Raw genomic sequence first — 22,189 nt, 5'->3', positions numbered from 1 at the left:
TAAACCTAACACTTCTCTAAAAATAAAGTCTTTTAAATAAACAAACAGCAATAAATAAAAATAAAATAGGTGATTTCTCAAATGCCCTTCAGCTCAAATGTCATATAACTCTGATTAAAATTATATGCCCATACACAGGACCGGAGCAGACACTTCTTCCAAGAAGACATACAAACAGCCAACAGAAACACAAAAAAGTGCTCAACTTTACCAGCTATTACAGAAATGCAAGTCAAAACCACAATGAGATACCATCTCACACTTGTCAGAACGGCTATCATCAACAAGACAAATAATAATAAGTATTGGAGAGGCTGTGGAGAAAAAGGAACCCTCATCCACTGTTGGTGGGAATGTAAATTGCTACAGCCACTATGGAAAACAGCATGAAGGTTCCTCAAAAAATTAAAAATAGAATTACCATATGACCCAGCAATCCCTCTCCTGGGTATCTACCCAAAACATCTGAAAATATTTATCCATGAAGATACTGTGTTTTCCCGAAAATAAGACTGGGTCTTGTACCGTTATTTCCCTGAAAATAAGACCAGGTCATATATTAATTTTTGCTCCAAAAAATGCATTAGAGCGTATTTTCATGGAACGTCTTATTTTTTCATGTACAACAATCTACATGTATTCAAATACAGTCATGTCATCTTCTTCTGGAACATCGTCATAATGTCCTAATGTGTCCGTCTGGCTGACGATCTTAACTGGGACTTATTTTCAGGGTGGGTCTTATTTTGGGGGAAACATGGTATATGTTCATTGCAGCATTATTTACGGTGGCCAAAACATGGCAATAACCAAAGTGTCTTTTGACAGATGACAGGATAAAGAAGATGTGGTATATATACACAATAGAATACTACTCTGTCATAAGAAAAGATAAAATACTGCCATTTGCAAAAACATGGATTCATCTTAAGATTATGCTAAGCAAAATAAGTCAGACAGAAAAAGTCAAGAACCATATGACTTCACTCATATTTGGGATATAAAACTGAAGGCAACAAAGGAACAAGACGAACAAATGAAGAACAAACACTCATAGACACAGACAACAGTTTAGTGGTTACCAGAGGGTCAGGGTAAGGAGTAGAAGAGGGAAAAGGGGATCAAATACATGGTGATGGCAGGAGAACTGACTCTGGGTGGTGAACACACACTGCAATATGTAGATGATGTATTAAAGAACTATACACTTGAAACCTATATAATTTTACTAACCAATGTCACCCCAATAAATTTAATTTAAAAAATTATATGCCCATAAGCAATTCAAAAGGAATTATGTCCAGAAATTTGAAAGCTAGCAGCCAGCCCGAGGAGGAAGAGCACTTAAGCCCAGTACATTCAGCGCCGCGGCCTGGGACCGCTGGCCAGGGTGTTAAGTGATGGTGATGGAACCCAGCAGTGCTTTATGAGAGCCGTGAGGAGGAGGCTATACATTAGTCATGTCTGAAAATCCTTCTCGCGACATCGTAAGCCAGAAGAGCTAGTCACTGCTACTGGCCCAGATGAAGGACTTATTGATCCAGAAAAAGGAACAGTTAGCCAGCATTGCATTATTTGCTCAACAGCAATGACTTTTTCCAGGAAGGAAAACCCACATAAATCTATTGGAAACAGAAGTCTGGATCAAGTTACCCCGATGTGATAATTCAGTATTACCTACTATGCAAAATTACATGATATTGATTTGGTATCCAAGGCCAAAGTGAGAGGAAACATAACGCCACCCCAAGAAACTCAAATCCTTGAGGGACTCAAGAGAACAAAGGGAAGTCTTCCTGCGTCTACCCTGTCCTCCTCTCCCCTTCTCCCAGCCCCCATATGCTTGAATAGAACAGACAGGCAGGAGACAGTGACCCGCTCGTTACCCCTGGACATCAGTCACCACATGCTTAGACCTGGGCTAAGTGCCAGAGACACACACACACACAGTTCCTGTTCTCAGGGTACCCAGCTTGGAGGGGGAGACAAACACACAGGAGATGAAAGAGCATGATTAGATACTTGGCTGAATGATACAGACAAGTGGTTCTCAAACTTGAGCGGACATCAGTCTCCTGGAGGGCTCCTTAAACCCTGAAGGCTAGACCCCACCTCCAGGGGGTCGTGTTCTGGGGCTCTGGGTGGGGTGGAAACGCTGAGTCCTGACCAGTTCCTGGTCATGCTGCTGTGGCTGGTCTAGAGACCACATCTGGGAACCAACGATGCAGACCAGTGCTTCCCACACCTTGTGTGCAGATGAACTCCCTCAGGAGCTTGTGGAAATGCTAACTCTCATTCGGTAGGTCTGGCATTGGGCCCGGAGTCTGCATTTCTAACAATCTCCCAGCTGATGCCAATGCTTCTGCCCTGTGACCACATTCAGTGGCAAAGGTGCTCCGTCCAGACTATAATGGAAAACTGAAGAATACGGAAATGAGATTGGGCTGATATTGGCACCGAAGGGTCAACGGTAGTTGGGACTTGGAGGAGAGGCAGGACTTCAATAAATGTGGGAAAGAGGGCATTCTGGGAAAGAATACCTTGAGCAGAGGCAGGGCGGTGGAAGTAAGAATAACAAGGGTAGGTCAGTGGACATTGGCCTTTGTCACCCTTGTCATGTGCTGGCATCAGTGACAGATGGAGGCTTGGGGCTCCACATGCAGGCGCCTCTTTCCATTCACCCTTCACCCCCACCCCCGCTCAAGAAGCTGCTCCAATTCCAGTAAGTCTACTGGCAGCTGATCTTCATAATAGAAACGATGATGGTTTTGCAAGCCACTCTGACAGCTCCCAATCCTGCCCGCTCCGCCAACTTGGACGGCATCTCACCTGGCTTGTCGCAAGGGCTTGTTGTTTGGCAGCCTGAAATGACTCCCACTTTTGTTTTCCAGCTTCGAGCCAGAGGAGCGTCAGTCCTCCAAGAGTTAAGTGTCTTGAAGGCACACAGGGTGGTTATGAAGTTCTTAGCAGGCAGCCAGGGCAAACCATTTAGGGTCATGACCAAATAAGGAAATAAGAGCCCTCTCTCCCCTCCCCGCCCCTCCCTTGGAAATCGTTAATTTATAGGTTTGTTCTAACAAAATGTTCATCCGTTTTCCCACAGAGCTGCATTTGTGGGTGCAAGAACACAAAGGCATGTACGTGCAAAAGGTCTTTCATTTGGAAATTGAACTACTATTTACTGGATAGTCTTAGCTGGATACTGTCTTAGTTTCCCCGGGCTGCCGTAACAAAGTACCACACACTGGGTGGCTTATAAGAACAGACATTTATTCTCTCACAGTTCTGGAGACTAGAAGTCTGAAATCAAGGTGTCAGCAGGGCCGGGCTCCCTCCAAAGCCTCTCGTGTAGGAGGCTCCCTTGTTTCTTCCAGCTTCTGGCAGCCCCAGGTGTTGGTTGGCTTGTGGCAGCATCACTCCAACCTCCACCTCCATCTTCACACGGCATCTTCCCCCATGTCTGCCTGTGTCCAAATTTCCTTCTTATAAGGACATCAGTCATGTAAGATGCTATCATATAAGGACACCAGTCAGATTGGATTAAGGGCCCATCCCTCCCCTGTGACCTCATCTTAAGTAATTACATCTGTAACAACCCCATTCCCAAATACGGTCACAGTCTGAGGTACTGGTGGATAAGATCACATCATATCAATTCAACCATAACAGGCACCTGTTATAAAGCTACAGTACAACATAAGGTCCCCACTGAATGTGACCTTGTCTTTGAGAGGACTTTTCTTCTCTAAATTAAACTAGAACAGTGAGCTATTTTAAGTAAAACGAAAACTTACGTATAAATCAGGCCATATTCTCAAGAACAACTGAAAAACAAGGGATCGAACACTTGTCCATCCCACACTTAATAGCCAGTGATAAATCTGCAAGATCTAAATAGTAAGTCAATTAACAGATTTGACAACTAATTCATTTATCCTTTCAACATATTTGAGGCCCTTCTGAATGCCAGGCACTGTTCTAAGTGCTGATGAAACAGCAGAGACTAGCACAGACAAACATCCCTACCCTGACATAGCTTATCTTCCAGGAAGGAGAGGACAGGCAGACTGAAAGAATAAATACGTGGTGTGGCTACAGAGAGAAAAAGAAAGTGAGATGAGCAGTACAATTGGGATTTGTACTTTTCAACAGGGTGGTCAGAGGGTCACCATTGGTGACAGACAAGCAAAGGCCTCAAGGAGGGGAGGGCTTGGCCATGGGTGGGGGGTGCACGGAGGATACAGCAAGTGCAAAATTCCATGACATAGGCCTTTGTGAGAACCACTTCATATTCTCAGCGATGACAGAAACCATTGCTTTCAAACCCTCTCTCTGGTGGCTGTGCTGACACAGACTTGGGGGTGAGGGCCAAGGCAGGAGACTAGTTGGAAGACCTGCAAAGAAGAGGGGTGACATCTGGGCCTGGAGTGGGAGCAGAGGTGAGAATTGCTAGACTCTGTGCCAAGGTTAGAAGCCATGCCATTCGCTGCTGGGGGCCCCGGGATGGAAGGAGTCTGGCCTCAAGAAGCAGGAAAGTAGGGACCCTGTCAGCAGAGCGCGGAGGCCCAAGTGCTCAGTTTTGGACATTTTAAGTTTGTGTTATAGCCATTCTGTAATCTTAAAAAGAACACTCTAATGAGGTGGAAATAAGCTTTAAAAAATGCACTGCCAAAGGATATATTCAGAGGTATACCTAGTACAAACTGGTCAAAACTGCCTAGAGGGCATAGAGCCACAAAGGTGGTAAAAGAACTAAAACTAATTTTTTAAAGATGTGCCTAGCAGGAACAGGAAAATGAGCCGTGTAACCTTTTGTTTCTAGTTGCTCTGGTTAAAAGTGGTGAGCTCTGGAGGGGAATGTGGAGGAAGAAGGGGGTCTTACTCTTCATTTATACCTCCTGCACCGTTTTAATTTTTATCACCATATGCATGTATTAATTTTATAACAAAAAATTGGCAAGCGTTTCTAACGTGGCTGTAAAAATCATGGGTCTAAGCAGAATGAGGTCGATTTCTATGTTCTTACGTGAAAGAATGTCCAAGATAATAAATGATTTGTTACTAATGATATGTGGACCGTGATTCTGTGCATGTATATGCATACACGTGTCTATGTATTTGTACGTAGGAAGAGGTCTGGAAGGACAGGTATAACTTCACAGTGGTCACCCCTGGAAGGTGAGAATGCAGAAGGGTCTTAACAGCGCAACTCGCACGTTTCACCACATTGCAGATTCCTCCGCCGTGTTTGCTGACTTAAAAGTACTTATATGTGTTTTAATTTAAGCTTAAGGGCTTCCCTATACTTTTCTTCAGTCAGAGCTCAATTAAACCTCCACATTATCCACACAGGAGTTACTGAATATTCTAAACAGGCAGTAGGAACTTTTCAGTCCCTTCTCTCTTATTCCTGCAAGAAAAAACTTAAGTGACTATATTAATGATAAACTCTATTAAAGTTGTTTTCTTTTCCTCCACAGAAGTGTCAAACTATATATCTTTTAAGGTAAGCATGACTCTTCTAAGAATAAAGAATGAACACATGACAAATGTGAATTTAACTCATGAATGAGAGAACCGCCAGGACAGTAAAATAGCATTTGAGGAACTGAGTATTTATGGCCCATGAAGACAGAATTCCGGCCTCAAGTTGCCAGGTTAAACGAGTCAAAACTGGTCAACGTCCTTCAGGCGATAAAAACATAGCCCTTAGGGTTGTTTGCACTAGACATAAATCATTTGCATCTCCTCTGGGCAAAAATCTACAAATTACAAGTCATCTCACAGGGCCCTAAGCAAATAGAAAATCAAAGAAAGACGCAGCCCCAGAGAGTGAAATCATCCCTGGGTAGCCGCTCTGTTAGGCTGTGCCCAGTATGATATTGAAAGGACTTGCAATCCTCCCTTTGCTTGATTTATAAATGTTGGATAGCTTTCTTAATATTAGATACAAATTTACTATTGGTAGCTGTGGCTTTCAATCTTCCAAATAGAGTTTGCTCTTAATAGTAATCTACTTTTCACCATTTTTGTGTCTGTTTTCAATCAGGAGGGAAAATTACCAACAAGCAATACTGGAATTGCAATAATGTTCCATTATAAAAAAAAAAACCTAAATATATTTTGCTACTCACCTTCATGGGTACTAAAATATTTTAGGAGCAATTTAAATTTTGTATCAGGACAAAAATAAATAAATAAAAAAGAGTCCGCACATCTGCTGCGAGTGGATGCCAGCCACAACAGAAAAAAAAAAAGCACAATTGATACTAACTGCAGTTTCTAGTGTTTACATGGGTTTTGGACATAGCTTTGGGCAAGTTACTGAATTTCTTAGCCTCAGCTTCCTCGTCTGTGAAAAATAAGACCTTCTTCACTACACTACTGCATGTGTGATTGGATGCTGACAGATGAAAAATTGGGATTCCACTGCTGTGCTCTTATTTCGTTGTTGTATGCATATTCACAAGTCAATTTCTGCTTTTTAGACTTCCTTGTAGGTTTCTTTCTTTTTATTATTTGTCTTTTGCTACACGGATGTGTACTTTATCTTCTTGTGATTTAAAAAAGCATAAAATACTTTTTAAAAATCTTACCAATTGTTTTTAAAAAAACAAAAAAATAAAATTAAATTGTATTTCTCAGCCTTCTTTCCTCTTTATAAAGAATGGTCTTTTGATGACCCCTAACATTAGATATGAAATTTTTTTTTTAAATCTCTCTCTCTTTCTGGCCAAATGCCATTTTAAACTGGAATCCCTTTCACATAATTTGCTATCACATTTATGAGAAACAGAAAACACCAAAATGTGAATTTATCTAGAAGCTATTAAAATTACACACTTAGCTCACACAGCAGCTGTTCAGCTCTTCACGAGGCTCCTGAATAGTCCATGTGTGTCAACAATTAGTTTAAAAAAAAAAAAAAAAAGCCTGCTCACTGAAATACATGAAATAAATATGCCATAAGAAGTAAAATTTCAATATCACAGCTCCTCCCATTCACTCAACACAAGTTTCTAGCCAGAGGGTATCACAGGAACCCAAACTGGAATTGTGCTACTTTAGTTAGGTGAAACCAGAAGAGGCAGCATTTTCAGGACTCTCCCATCTGGTTTATGTGTGGGTGTGGTTAGGTATTTGGAAGCACTCTCATATTTAGCCTTTCATTTGCCCAAAATAACTTCATTAAGTATAGTCTGCATGCAAGAAGACTATGAGACCCCAAAAGCTTGAAAAATTAGTTTTAAAAATGGTACAGAAACTGAATATATTTAAAACTATTGAATTGTACACTTTAAATGTGTGAATTATATGATACGTGAATTATACCTTAATAAAGCTTTTTTTGGTACAGAAAATAGAAAAAGATGAGTAAAGAGTCATGCCATTATAGTTGATGTAGTTGTTGTAAATATAATTACATAATTTCAAATTGTTACTGCTTATAAAAAATTGTTTTCATTACTCAATTGATATATTTTTCTATCTGTAAAAAAGTAGGTAGTTATCTTGGGCTAAAATGGAATTTATCATTTTTCCAATTAAAAATGAATAAAAATATTTTTTCATTTAATGGCTTTTCACTTAGTATAAGTATTTTCAGGGACAAATTAAAGTCATTAAGCAAGAGATAGGTTTAATTATTTGAAACTTAGAGTTAAATTTGACATTTAGATGAATGTCCGTGTAAATGCTGAATTGATTTGCCCCGACTAGCAGAGTTGAAATATATTCTGCCCATTCAGAAAGACTTAAGACCTGCAAAACGTCAGAGGCCAAGACTATGTATAGTGTTCGGAGGGTAGAGAGGCCAGTGAAAGACAGAAAAATCAGGAAAGATATAGAAAAGGGCAATTAGATAATGACTAAAAGCTGATTTGGAAATCCAGTTTGCTATTTCACCAGCCAGACTATAGTCTGCTATCAAAAAGTCAATCAGTTGGCTTCATTCAGTTTGAGATTTCAGGAAAAAAAAAAACAAATAACTCCATGCTTAAGAGTTAAAATTAATTTGCTAAGCTTAAAAGTAACTTAAATTCATTTGTCTCTCTTACCTTACTTTGTGAATGACAAACCTCATAGCAAACCACAATTTTCTGCCTTGTTTTGGCAGAGAGAAAAAGTGGAAAACAACATAGTGTGGGTAATTTTCTGGTAAAAACAAGGAAATGTGGGAAATCTGAATGATAGCAAACATAAAAAAAAAATATTTAAGACATACGTGAAAGGTATTATTTAGTCAATCATAAATTTAGAATCTGAATGTGTAATGCCTAAAGTTTTGAAGAAGACAACTGATGAAAATATATTATTCTTTAGTTATTTCAAGTAACTTAAGACAAAAATAACCAAAGAGAAAAATAAGTGCCTGGCTTCTAATCAGCAAATGCTGATTCTGAACTTGAGTGAATTCTTTTTCTGATAAAGGATGGAGAAATGTTGAATAAAAAAATCCAACAAATCAAATGAAATTGTTAATAAGTTGTTGTTTTTTATATTACATCTGATCCCAGTCAAGAGGAAGGAAAAGAGAATATGAGCCAAGAGAAAATAAAGTTATTGAAGCATTATTTAAGTATTTGATGTTCTGGGTAGAATGGTTTGAAGCTCTCCCAAGATCTAGGGACTTTGCTTTTTAAATAAAAATTTTCTTCAGGGGGTTTTTTTACATTTTAATGCAACTTTACAAATTCTTTTCAAGACATTTCCAAAAAATGGGACAACTCATACTGGAAAATGTGAATAATTCCAGAAACATAGAGACTTTTAGTTTCCTTTCAAACTTCATTTCCTTTTAATATTCATTCACCTGCAGCCCAAATTCTCCATGTATTTTGCCAGATATTATTTACTAACTACAAACTGGGTGATTACTTCTGATTCATGAGATCAGTTAAACTCAAAAAAAAAACCACAAAAAACCTCTGAAGGCTAACGATGGTGACTGATTCTGAGAACGCTGCAGAAGTTACTCTGGGCCTTTCTTCTGATTAGGGTAATTTCTACCCAGAACAGTTTTTCCACAGCAGTAACAAACTAGTTTGGGAGACCCCAAGATGCAGGATCTGTATTCTTTGAAAGTCAAACCTCAACAATGAAAACAAACAAAACAATGTAGACAAGACATGGCTGGCTATGGTTGTAGTACACCCTTCAAATTATTCCCCGTTCTTGGTCGCTTCACCATAACCTAATTATTGGCTGGCAGTACTCAAGTAAAACAGGTTTTTTTAAGCCTTATATTTACTAAGTGCTTTTTGCCAGTTCCTCACCTCTCTACCCAACCCAATCCTACTCCCAATTAATTATATGAAGAGTTTGAACAGTGCTGGAATTATAGTAAGTATTCGGTACTCGGTACATGTTGATGACAAAAATTATTGTCATTACCTAGAGACAGAAAACTATGTTCAATATTTAAATCCTAACCTATCTTAGCCATGTCTTCTAGAGAAAATCAAGTGTAAGTTGAATTCTTTCAAATTGCTCTCATTAGGACATTTGTTCATTTTTAAGCCCAAATGTTATATCTCTCTAGCCTAGCTACATAAAATTGCTTTGCTCTCAAAGCAAATGCCATCGGGAAGAAAATGTAAGGGGACTATTCTAGATTAAAAGAACTCAGAGACATAACAAAATGCAATGTAACTTGATTGACTCCAGGTCCAGAAATAAAAATCTACTCAAGACACTTTGAAAACCATTGGGAAATTAGAATATGGTCTGGGTATGGATTATGTTATAGAATTGTTCATTTTATTAGGTATTATAATGGTATAACTATAAAGGGGGATGTCTCTATTCTTTTGGAGGGGATGTCTTAGAAGATGCAGGCTAAAATATTTAGGGATAAAGATTATGGTATCAGCAACTTATTTTCAAATAGTTCAACAAAATGTTATATATTTAAATATGGGGGGGAAGCAAATGTGAAAAAATGTTAACTGGTAAATCTAAGAGTTTATAGGTATTTATTGTACGATATTTCAACTTTTCTTTTTTAAAAAAAAAAGTTTATTGGGGTGACAATTGCTAGTAAAATTACATAATTTCAGGTGTACAATTCTGTATTACATCATCTATAAATCCCATTGTGTGTTCACCACCCAGAATCAGTTCTCCTTCCATCACCATATATTTGATCCCCTTTACCCTCATCTCCCACTCCCCTCCCCCTTTACCCTCTGGTAACCACTAAACTATTTGTGTCTATGAGTTTTTGTTTCTCATTTGTTTGTCTTATTCTTTTGTTGTTTTTGGTTTATATACCACATATCAGTGAAATCATATGGTTCTCTGCTTTTTCTGTCTGACTTATTTCGCTTAGCATTATACTCTCAAGATCCATCCATGTTGTCACAAATGGTCCTACTTCATCTTTTCTTACCGCCGAATAGTATTCCATTGTGTATATATACCACAACTTCTTTATCCATTCATCTATCGAAGGACAACTTTTCAGTAGATGTAAATATTTTAAAATAAAAAGTTGGGAATAAAAATATAGCAAAAAAAATTGTTTTACTGGAAACTACCACACATTTCTTTAAATGTTTTACTGTAATAATATATAATTACACATTATTATTACTTATTTACACTTTATAAAAAGCATACCTATTCATCATAAATAGTTCACCTGGAATTAACTACCTTAAATACAGAGGGTACCAAAAAAATTGTATACACATTTTAAGAAAGGAAAAAACTGTATTAAAATTGTAATACTCAATATATACCAGTAACAAAAGATGCATACAAGTCATGTGTATACACGTTTTTGGCACCCCCGGTATATTATTTAACTTTCAGTGTTAATGCATGAATGTCTTCATCTTCAATATAAATCAAAATAGCTCAGCACCTACTTTAGAGACAATGAGATGGCAGGTGTAAGGATCATGAGTTAATTGATTCAATTAAGTTGAAATTTTCAATAACTTTTTTCAGTAATTTCTTCTTTGTTTTTCTTCTTTATCTAGCATAGTCTGTTTTAAGCTCCAAGTAGCATCTTGAAATCCAGGATTTAAGTCTAATACTTTCTTGAAATCTTCCAAAGCATCATCAAAGTATCCTGTACCAGAATCCAAAACAAAAATGGAAAAAAGAAAAGAAGCTGAGTATTCCCTCTATTATTCATAGCAAAGTTTGGATACACATACTTTTGCTTTCACATTTACAAGCTTTCAACCATTCCTAGTGAAGAATATTTTTCCTCTTAATAATGATATCAGGCTATTTACCAAATTAATTTTGCCTGCCCTTATAGAATAATATACTTAAAATTAGCTATGGGTTTGTTTATTGAGATTTAATAGGTAAATAGCATAAATCATCATAAAATTTCAACAATATTGTATCACCTATTTTACATAATTACAAGAAATTAATATTCTCTTTAAAACTTTAAATGAGAAACAGTACACGTATTCCCTTCATCCCAAAGATCCAAAACCCCTTCACGTTATATTGTCTCCTGTGCCTTCAAAGATTTTAACTCGGAAAGGTTTCACAGGTGACCATCAGCATTACCCTCATTTCGCAGCTGGGAACATACAGGCACAAAGTAATGGGGTCACCCTCACTCCTGCGCCCGGGTCCAATTCCCACCCCAGCGCTCTGCTGGGGTCTGTAATGCCTATCGAAAGCCCAAAATAAACTCAGGAACAACTCCTTTGTTACAGGCTCTAAACCTAAATTTCACATAACTTTTAAGACTTAATAAATACTACATTCGTGTTACAACATTCGAGAGCTCTAAATTCAGAGAACGTAGTCAAGGACAAAGGGGGGGAAAATTCTTACCCAGCCTATACAATATCAACCCTCTGTTGTAATACGGAACTTCAAAATTGGGTTGGACTTCTATGGCAGATGTGTAGTCATCCATGGCTTCATAAAAATCAACCCTGAAGTACTTGATTTGCCCCCTGTTGTTATACGCGGTAGCCAAATCCTCAGGGCTGCATTTGTTTTAAAGAAAAAGTTCACATTAAAAACACCGTGTTACCAAATTCCTCTCGTTTCCACTTTCATTCTCTTTTGGGTATTGTCAAACTTCATAGCCTATATATAACATGCAGTTTCCACACTGAGAAACCAAACTAAAGAAACAAAGTGCAAAGAAATAAAGCAGTGGAATCCATTTTTGTTTAATCCCGTTACCTACTTTTGCAGGGTGACGGCACTACATTGTCAATTGGAAAAGCACGTTCATTTTATAGTGTGCTCATAGCCCCTGTTCATTGCCAACTTGTTTTGCTGAACGTAATATTAAAATCATTGTTCATTTCTAAGCACATGCCAGCAGGGCGAAGAAGACAGATCAGATTCAAGCTGAGCAAGGAGGGGAAGCCGGCCCAAAGTTCCAGTTTGCTATGGACATGTCACAAAGCAAATCATCAACTTTATTGTCTACATTTTTAAGTGATCCCAAAACAATGAGATTTGAAATCACTTTCCACCAATGAAGAAATACAAATTAACCCTAAGTGAAAATTCAACACGCTGGTCCCCAGGGAGTGCTTTCTGGGGGAAGAGTTGCCGTCCCTCCAGTTTTCATTGGGATCCTCCCCAAGGCCAGGTTGGCTTCCTGCCAGGAGGGCATCAAGGCTCCAGTCCACTTTGGGGCTGCTGTGTGCAGAATCAACTCTGCGTCTGAGGGCTCCAGAGGCTGCCAAAGGAGCATTAAGTGAGCAGACTTTCCTGTAAGAGGTCAGACACCCAGGCAGCTCTGACAGCCACCAACAGCTCAATAAGTCGCAGCCCTCCTCAACCCTGCTGGACAAATCATTTGCATACAGGACATTCATGAGCTCTGCTCCGTGTCAGAGATGATTCTGTTGTCCTTTCTTTTTTTTCCCAAAGGGATTCTCAAATTTGAACCAAACAGGGAAAATGCAGCCTAAACTTAGGTCATTGCTTTGTTATACCTCATAGTGCAAAGTACAGTCCTCAGAAAATACAAAACTGCAGTCAGTGTTATTAAAGTTATGTCCCTTTAACATCTTGATCCTTGAGATGTCAGACAGGGACTGTAACTACTACTGCCATCAAAGGTACTTACAGCCTAGGGGTCTCCTTCAAATTTGCTAATGATGGAGAGGAACCATGGCAACTTCAGAAAATGTCTGTTTCCGTGAGCTATGACTGACAGACTGGGTACAAGAACAGTTCTGGATGCCATTAGCACTATTATTAAAACCTAGAGAACAAGAGGGCACATTCCCTTCCTTCATCTATCTCTGTTATGATACTAGGTAAACTGCTACCCCATTAAGAGTTTTAAGAAACATGCAGCCTCAGGACTCCAGTAAGGTTCTAGTAATTAAATTTCTAAGCTGCAAAACTTTGTTATGAAGTTCTTACATTCAGAGGATCACAGAATGTTTGGTTTAGAAGTAGACCTCATTACACCAAATTCTAAAAGCCTATTTTCATGTGGAAGTTGTTCCATATTTTAAAGACTTGGGCTAAGAGCTGAAGCCAAACATTTTTCTGTAATATTGAAATTTTTATAATAATAGTATTTATCATAATGTAATTTAACCAGGTTACCTAATCCAAATGTGGATTTTTAGCATTTGCTAACTTTAGCAAAGCAAAAACATTTGGAAATCAGGTTGTGGCTAAGGATGCACTTTTGAATATTAAAAGAAAATGTTATAAACCATTCAGAGTGAAAGGCATTCAGAGACCGCAAATACTGTTTTAAAATGATTCAGTGACCCAATATTTTTAAAATAAATTGAAACGCTAAAACATGCATGTAAGGGGAAAAGTTGGAGAAACAGAATTCAGTTTCAATCCATGAGTTCCTAGAATTTCAGAACTGTAAGGAAATTGAAGGGTTATTTTACAGATGAGAAACTGAGACTGAGGAAAGGTACGAGCTATGTGGCAGGGAATTCAGACACGCTGAGCCCCTTCCACTAAACCATGCGTTTTTTTCCCTAATCTGGCAAGGAGCAGAAGTTACCTTTGCTACAAGCACACACTGTGCTCTTAGGCTGAGAGGAGCAGAGGAGGAAGAGTAAGATTACATGGCGTCAACATACCTGTTGCTGATGAACATTGTTTGAAACCTACTAGGTAAGTCTATTCCTTCCAGCTTGAAACAAGGATAGAAAACTATGTGTTCTATGCTTACTAATTTTTTTTTTTTTTTTTTTTTTTGCGGGGGAGTGGGAGGGGTATCATTTTATTGCCTATTCAGAAACTTCTATAAACTATTATTTTGGCATACTATTCAAATGAAAAAGCGATTTTATTTTCCTGGCTCAACTCATATGAATTTAACAAATAAAATAAGAATCTTAAACCTCACACAAAAGCCAAGCTGACATCCTCTCAAGAAAAACCAAATCCTTGAAGGGAAAGGAGGGTGATGGTGCAGACAACTCAAAATTGTCAAAAGAGCTGTTCATTCAAACCCTCTCTGTTCTTTCTTTTCTCATCCTGGTCTACTCCACACCATCAACAAGAATAAGGCAAAACGTGGAGTAAGAACAAATGCTACACATCCAGGCACAAATCCAAGACGTTTTGGGCGAGCAGGTATTAGTAGGTGAGGTTGCTAACATCACAAAAATGAAAGGCAATCAGACACTACATCCTTTCTGGTGGAACACACCACCACCAATTAAGTTTTCTTGCCATGATACTGAATCTGAATTGGCTCAAACGTCAAGATTTAACTACCAACTCACAAGCACTGTTGCAGACAGAAGTCTACATTAAATGACCTCCGAGGGATGAATTCGGCAAATGCAACATACGGGGGGCTCCCAAGACACACGGCTCGGTGTGCACAACAGATTAACTACGGGGGGGAGAGAAGGGGAGCCTATAACGGAACCTGATGTGCACACCACTTGAACGAACTCTAAAAGCGAACCAGTCAAATCACAAAACAACTTTATTGATCGATCAGTTAGGTTGCAACACTGACTGGATATTTGATACCAGGAATTACGCGGTGATAACGGTACTGTGGTGACGTGTTTTGAAGAATCCTTCATTAGAAACGCATTCTGAAATGTATACAAATAGCATGAAGTCTGGGTGAAGCGACACTGTTTAAGCCGAATCATGGTTACCTGGAGGTTCACTGTACTATTTTTCACACATTGGAAAAAACATTGGTTCACAACACGTGAAACACCGTTGCCTGTGGGGTTGTGGTTGGGGTCGCGGCACCGTGTGCTGGCTTAGCACTACCCAGACGTGTCACCTCGCCCTCACCAGGTCCTGGATACCCCATCTGTTAAAATCACGGGTGGAAAAGCCCTCAGCTCTGAGTCTCTTGACACAGAGTAAGGTGAAAGGGGGACACCCGGCGTGAGAAACAGCTGGCGCTCCGGGTGTCCCCAAGGAAGGCGCAGGGGACTGCGCTCCAAGACTCTCTCCTCGCCGCCTTTCTGAGAAAACAAGCATCTATCCGCTGGGTGCTTGGTGCCCTTGAGCTCAGGTGGCTGAGCAACGGGGCCGGAGGACTCCGACCTCCCCCTCGAAGACACGCCGCGCACCCCACTTCTCGCGATAGTTACCTCGCGGGAGCCCCTCCTGCGGGGGCTGCACAAGCGCACTGGCGAATGTACGCGGAATAGAGCGCCTCGGCCTCTGCGTATTCACCCTTCTTGAAATGAGCCTGGGCGCGTGCTAGGGTTGCGTGGGTTTCCTGCTCCTGCTGCCCCTCCATAGCGGTCGGAGGCGCAGCTTTCGGTAGTTAATGGCGTTAATTTCTGAGGCGGCACCACAAGGCCGCTTCCGCCCCCTGGAATTTAACTTGACAGCTAAACTTCCGCGTTAGCCAAGGGGGAAGTTTGTGCCTCAGGAGGAGCCGTCATCTCGCGAGATCAATGTCGTTGCTGGCAGAGACCGCAAGCTTCGGGGAGGCTGGGACAGAGCCCGGTGAAGCGCGGTTCCGCTGTTGTTACTGCTGGTCCCGTCTGCCGCGTTTCCCAGGGAAGCAGGAGACCAAGCTCAATTCCAAATCCGTGGTCTGAGGTTGCGAGGAGCTTGCCCTTTGTTCCAGTGAATGGGGAAAGGGGACTGACTGCCGGCAGCGACAGAAACCTTGGCTTATGAATGGCGAATTAGCTAGTGATTGGCCGGGAATCTATTGCAGCGCCTAACGGGTTCCAGCGTCCGCCCTGAGCAAAACACCCCTCAGAGGATGTTATGAGTAGGCTGTGGTTACTATGAGTTTAGTTGCCCAACGGTCCTGACGCCCCAGACCCTAGGTTGCAAACATCTCAATCTTTTTGATCCTCTAGAATAGCGTAAGCATTAAATAGTATTTCATGTTGACAGTCTGTGGTCCGTGACGTTACTTTACATTCCCTGGCTGCTCATGCCAAAGGGAAAACCAGATGGTAATTTAAATACGTTTAATTCTAGTAAAAATTATGTAAAAATATGTAAAATGAACAATACTGAGAGATTAAAAAACAATTCTGTTTATAATAGCATCAAAAGGAATAAAATGTTTAGGAGTTAACTAACGTAGGAGGTGAAACCTTGTATAATGAAACTCATAAAACATTGCTGAAATAGACATCCCATGTTCATGGATTGTAAAACTTAATATTCTTACGCTGTTAATACTACCTAAAGCGATCTACAAATTCAATGGAATCCCTCAAAACCCCAGTGATATTTTTACAGATACAGAAAAATCCATTCTAAAATTCACATGGACTCTCAAGGGATCCCAAATAGGCAAAACAATCTTGAAAAAGAACAAAGTTGACAAATTCATGCTTCTTTATTTCAAAACTTACTACAAAGCTATAGTATTCAAAACAGCAGGTCATAAAGACAGTCTTCTCAATGAATGGTGCTGGGAAAACTGAATATCCACATGCAAAAGAATGAAGTTGGATACTAACCTAACACCATGTTAAAAAAAATTAAAATGGATTAAAGACCTAAATGTAGATGATAAAAAATACAAAATTCTTTGAAGAAAACAAGCTAAAACTTCATGGCATTGGATTTGGCAATGATTTCTTGGCTATGACACCAAAGCACAGGCAACAAAAGAAAAAATAGACAAATTGGACTTCATGGAAATTAAAAACTTTTGTGCAAAAAACAACTATCAACAGAGTCAAAAGAACCCAGACAATGGGATAAAATATCTGCCAATCATGTTATCTGATAAGAACAGGAAATGCAGAGATGGAGGTTCCGTGGGGCAGGCGGGGCTGGTGTGTCCATGTAACAGTAGAACACACCAGGGATTCTGACATGGTATCTTCATCACACTTGAGATCGCTAGTCTTTAGGATACTGGAGGACCCGCCCCTGCAACTGAGGTGCTGGAGCCAGGTTCAGTGGCTGGCCCTCTCCAACTCTCATGCCTGTCTTCCTGAGTCCACCTGCACTTGGTACTTCACCTGCAGAGTGACATCGTCACGCCTTCCTTCCACCAGCTCACCCAGAAATACAACTGCAACAAGATCAGCCACAAGTGTTTTGCCTGCCTGTTACCCCATGCTGTCAACTGCCACAAGTGTGGTCACACCAACATGCTGTGCCCCCAGAAGAAAGTCAAATAAGGCTCCTCCCTGGGCTCCTCCTTCCCCCACCAGGTGGCCTTCTACCTGAGCGCCGTGGCCCTGGAGCCTCAATAAAACTTCCTTTTTGTTAACTGTAGCAGTATAAAAAGTAAAATAAATTTTCTAAAAAATACACACACACACACCCACACACACACACACACATACATAGGGCACTTTTAAACTCAACTTTTCCAAGGTAGGTGTACTCCTTTGCATTTCCACCAGCAATGTATGAGGGTTTGTTTCTCCACATCCTCACCAACACTTGTCAGTTTTAATTTTGACTTATGTAAGTATAGTGGGTGTGTAGAGGTATCTCATTTTTCTCTAAATTCCTCTAAATTTTACTAACTAGAAATTTAAACTATACAAGAAATGAGTAGTTAAAAGTCTCTTAATGTGTACTCTTTCTTTTAACTTTAGAGAAATCTCAAGAACAGCTCTTTTTATGAAGAAAACTACAGCAATTTCTTCAGTTTCACCTAGTTTTTTCTTCTCTTAAATTCAATTAAAATTAATGCCTATTTTTTAAAAGGTTATTAAAACTATTCTTACTTTCTCATGTATACTCTATGTATTTTTGAAATTTTCTACCATGAATATGTGTTACTTTTACAAATAACTTAATTTCTTTTTTTAAATGAATTGAGAAAAAATTCATAAGAACAGACAATAGGGGGCAGCATAATATTGCTATTTGCATTTTAGAAACTCAGTAGCAATATCTTGGAGCTATACCATCAAATTAAGGACTCTTGATTTTCTCTTAAAAGTCTGGTAACATAAAATTTCCCCCATTTCTAGTGAGAACTCTGTGTGACCTATAAGGATTAATTCACTCTAACCTTTAGTCATCTGATGTTTACCTAGTACCTTTACGGGTGGTGGTTGTTGATGTTTTTACTGTTTAGTAGCAAAAGTGATATTGTACGCCTATTGTACCTCCTGTCCCTTTCTTCCCTTATCCACACTGGAGCCCAGCACCGTCCTAACCAACCCCCACCAAAATATTTAAATCAACAAAACAAATACCATGTTATCTATAAGTTCTAGATAAAGGAAACTGAAGATAGTCATTTTTTTTTACTTCAATATTTATTATTTTCATATTTTTTCACTTAATGACACATAAAATCAAACATCTCAGACCCTGGAATACAAAAAGATAATTTCTAAGTGTATTTTAGAAAAACATATATATAATAAAGTCAGCATTTGTACAAGACAGCATACAGGTCAACAATGCTATGTTGCATATGGGATTACATCAAACCAAAAAGTTTTTTCACAGCAAAGGAAACCATCAATAAAAAGGCAGCCTGCTGAATGGGAGAAGATATTTGTCAATAATACATCTGATAAGGGGTTAATATCCAAAATTTATAAAACAACACCAAAAAAATAATCCAATTAAAAATGGACAGAGGACATGAACAGATAGTTCTCTAAAGAGGACATACAGATGACCAACAGACATATGAAAAAATGCTCAACCTCACTAATCATTAGAGAAATGCAAATAAAAACCAGAATGAGATACCACCTCACTCCGTTCAGAATGGCTATCATCAATAAACCAACAAACAACTGCTGGTGAGGCTGTGGAGAAAAGGGAACCGTTGTGCACTGTTGGTGGGATTGCAGATTGGTGCAGCCACTTTGGAAATCAGTATGCAGGTATCAAAAAACTGGAAACGGAACTACCTCATGACCCAGCAATTCCACTCTTAGGTATCAATCCAGAGAAATCCAAGACATTAATTCAAAAAAATATATGCACCCCTATGTTTATTGCAGTGCTATTCACAATAGCCAAGACATGGAAACAACTGAAATGCCCATTGGTAGACGACTGGATTAAGAAACTGTGGTACATTTATACAATGGAGTATTACTCAGCTATAAAAAAGAATGAAATCTCACCATTTGCAACGATACAGGTGGACCTAGGGAACATTATGCTAAGTGAAAAAAGTCAGTCCGAGAAAGACAAATACCATATGATCTCACTTATATGTGGAATCTAAAGAACTGAATAAATGAGCAAAGTAAACAGAAATAGTCTCAGAGATATAGAGGAAAAACTGATGGTTGCTAGATGGGATGGGGGGCGGGGATGAAGGAGAAGGGGAGGGGATTAGAAAGCACAAATTGGTAACCACAAGATTGCCACGGGGATACGAAAGACAGTTCGGGGAATACAATCAATAATGTTGTAAAGATTTTGTAGGATGTCAGATGAGCACGTGTCTTATTAGGGAGACCACCTCCTGGATGGTATAGATGCCTGACCACTGCCCTGTACACCTAAAGCTGAAGCTGAATAATATTGTATGTCAACTATAATTTTATATATATATATATATGGTCACGGGATATGGAGTAGAGCATAGGGAATAGAGTCAATGCAATTGTAATAGATATATATGATGTCAGCAGGGCAATAGATTGGGGGTGGTGGGGTTATCACTTTATGAGGGGTGAAATGTCTATTACATTGTTTTGTACACCTGAAACTAATAAAATAAAATAAAAAGTGATCTTAAAAAAGAAAAAAACAGGGCCAGCCCAGTGGCTCAGGCGGTTAGAGCTCCATGCTCCTAACTCCGAAGGTTGCTGGTTCGATTCCCACATGGGCCAGTGGGCTCTCAACCACAAGGTTGCCAGTTCAATTCCTCAAGTCCCACAAGGGATGGTGGGCAGTGCCCCCTGCAACTAAAATTGGACACAGCACCTTGAGCTGAGCTGCCTCTGAGCTACCGGATGGCTCGGTTGGAGTGCGTCCTCTCAACCACAAGGTTGCCTGTTTGACTCCCACAAGGGATGGTGGGCTGCGCCCCCTGCAACTAGCAATGGCAACTGGACCTGGAGCTGAGCTGCGCCCTCCACAACTAAGACTGAAAGGACAACAACTTGACTTGGAAAAAAAGTCCTGGAAGTACACACTGTTCCCCAATAGAAAACCCTGTTCCCCTTCCCCAATTAAAAAAAAAAAAAAAAGAAAAAAACAATGCTATGTTGCTTTTTAGACACTGCTTATTTGTATAGCTTTATCAGTTGGTTCTGTCATCTCAGTACTTTGGCCTACCATGCTACTTTAACATAATTCAGGCCAACTTTTATGATAAAGAACAACTTAGCATTACTTAAAGGGAGTTAGTTCATGTTTATTACAATAAGAGAAAAATGTAACTGTTTAATATACTGTCTTCAATATATGAAAATACTGCTCATTGGGCTATCCAACTTCTCTCCAAGTATTTGTTATATAGACAATTTTGCTTCTCTTGCCCTTTTTATCGGGGAGAGTTTGTTGGTGTTGTTATCCTGAAATTTCCTTAATGTTGAATAAAACAAGCCGAGTCAGCTCATACTATGGATCTTTCTATAGTACCATTTTCAAGCAAGAAATTATGACAGATCACCCAAACTTTTGATATATATCCCAAACAGTCATAAGTTTTTACAATACAAAAGATATGCCTGAATATATACCTATATATATAAAATATGTGTATGTGTATATATACATACACATATGTGACAAGTAAGGCTACAGTGTATGAGAGGTTGTTTTTAGAGATTTTGGGCTCTATATTAAACTGAACAAGAAGTAGCAAGTGCAATTCAGGATCTATCTGAAATAGAAGGAAATTTCTAGCACTCAGGCAGCATGGAATTTAGTGGCAAATGAGAACTTATAAAGCATTTAGTATGTGTGAGGTCTTGACTCAGTTACCCATTGGTGACATTTATTCTGGCCAGTCCTCCACCCAAGAAATACAGTTGAATCCATGACTGTTCAGCACGCTAAGTAGCAACCTATAGCTGTGACCAGGTAAACTTGCCCCAGGGCCTCTTCTATAGAGCAAGTGAGACATCACTGGCCTCAGGCACATTCCATCACTGTGACCCCGGGCTCAAACCTCAACTCTGGTCCTATCAGGGGAAGTGATGAAGCAGAATGAGAGTCAAGACATAAGAACAGTACATACATAACTCAGGATTCAGGTACCGTAAGCTTTCTACCCCACTGGCACCCTACCAATAATGTTAATCTACCCCACCACTTTCTCTTTGTTCCTCACTGTGTATTTCAAATTGATTCAATAAACCATGCAATTTGAGAATCCACATTTGGTTTTTAACACTTTCTGTTCCATGACCTCTGGAATAGCTTGCTTGGTAGTGTACTTGGAGGCTACCATTGTATCAAGGTAACTTCCCACAAGGCAAATGAACACAGAGACTTCTAAGACTTCTGGTCTTCTCATGTTATTTAGGCACATGAGCCTGCTATTTATTGTAAACTCATCTAGGCTCTAAATCTCTTCTCATAGCTCACTTAATCGGCAACAGACTTGTCTCTAAAGGACCAAAAACATATCACATTGAGAGAGTTAACTAACCTAAGTATTGCAGCTGCCATAACAATGTTGCATATTTCCCTTTATTTATTGCCTCTACTAAACATTAGCAAATAATCTTGATGAAATAGTGCTAGAGTTTGGTGTACAGCAACAAAGTTGCAGGACATAAGTTCATGAGAAATAAATGGAGAATATTATTAGCTATATAAAACAGGGAAGAAATTACGCATTACTGATTACAACTTTTCC

General features: G+C 39.4%; 1 protein-coding gene across 2 annotated transcripts; it reads right to left on the bottom strand.

Moving 5' to 3' along the window:
- Nucleotides 1-3,373: 3,373 nt before the first annotated feature.
- On the bottom strand, nucleotides 3,374-15,821 carry TTC32 (tetratricopeptide repeat domain 32). Of its 2 annotated transcripts, XR_012496260.2 has the most exons (4): nucleotides 15,552-15,821; nucleotides 11,809-11,966; nucleotides 10,872-11,077; nucleotides 3,374-3,510 (listed from the first exon to the last, which is right to left on the bottom strand). XR_012496260.2 is itself a non-coding variant. In XM_019755003.3 (3 exons), the coding sequence occupies exons 1-3, from the start codon at nucleotides 15,701-15,703 to the stop codon at nucleotides 10,950-10,952; spliced, it is 438 nt and encodes a 145-aa protein (XP_019610562.3). In that variant the 5' UTR covers nucleotides 15,704-15,821; the 3' UTR covers nucleotides 10,220-10,949. The 2 variants fall into 2 exon arrangements, 1 of the variants encoding a protein (XP_019610562.3); XM_019755003.3 differs by lacking the exon at nucleotides 3,374-3,510 and having other exon boundaries at nucleotides 10,220-11,077.
- Nucleotides 15,822-22,189: the final 6,368 nt, after the last annotated feature.

The sequence above is a fragment of the Rhinolophus sinicus genome, chromosome 2, assembly GCF_057876585.1.
Source record: "Rhinolophus sinicus isolate RSI-liver-muscle chromosome 2, RSI-T2T, whole genome shotgun sequence".
In the NCBI taxonomy this organism is placed as follows: domain Eukaryota; kingdom Metazoa; phylum Chordata; class Mammalia; order Chiroptera; family Rhinolophidae; genus Rhinolophus; species Rhinolophus sinicus.
Note: the sequence above shows the minus strand (reverse complement) of the source record. Positions and strands in the feature narration are given on the sequence as shown.

Excerpts from the sequence above, each read along its gene's own strand:
- TTC32 (XM_019755003.3), bottom strand. The coding sequence starts at position 15,703 with ATGGAGGGGCAGCAGGAGCAGGAAACCCACGCAACCCTAGCACGCGCC. Across the intron at positions 11,967-15,551 it reads GCAGGAGGGGCTCCCGCGAG|CCCTGAGGATTTGGCTACCG; the intron begins GTAACTATCGCG and ends AAACAAATGCAG. Across the intron at positions 11,078-11,808 it reads GTTGATATTGTATAGGCTGG|GATACTTTGATGATGCTTTG; the intron begins GTAAGAATTTTC and ends ATTCTGGTACAG.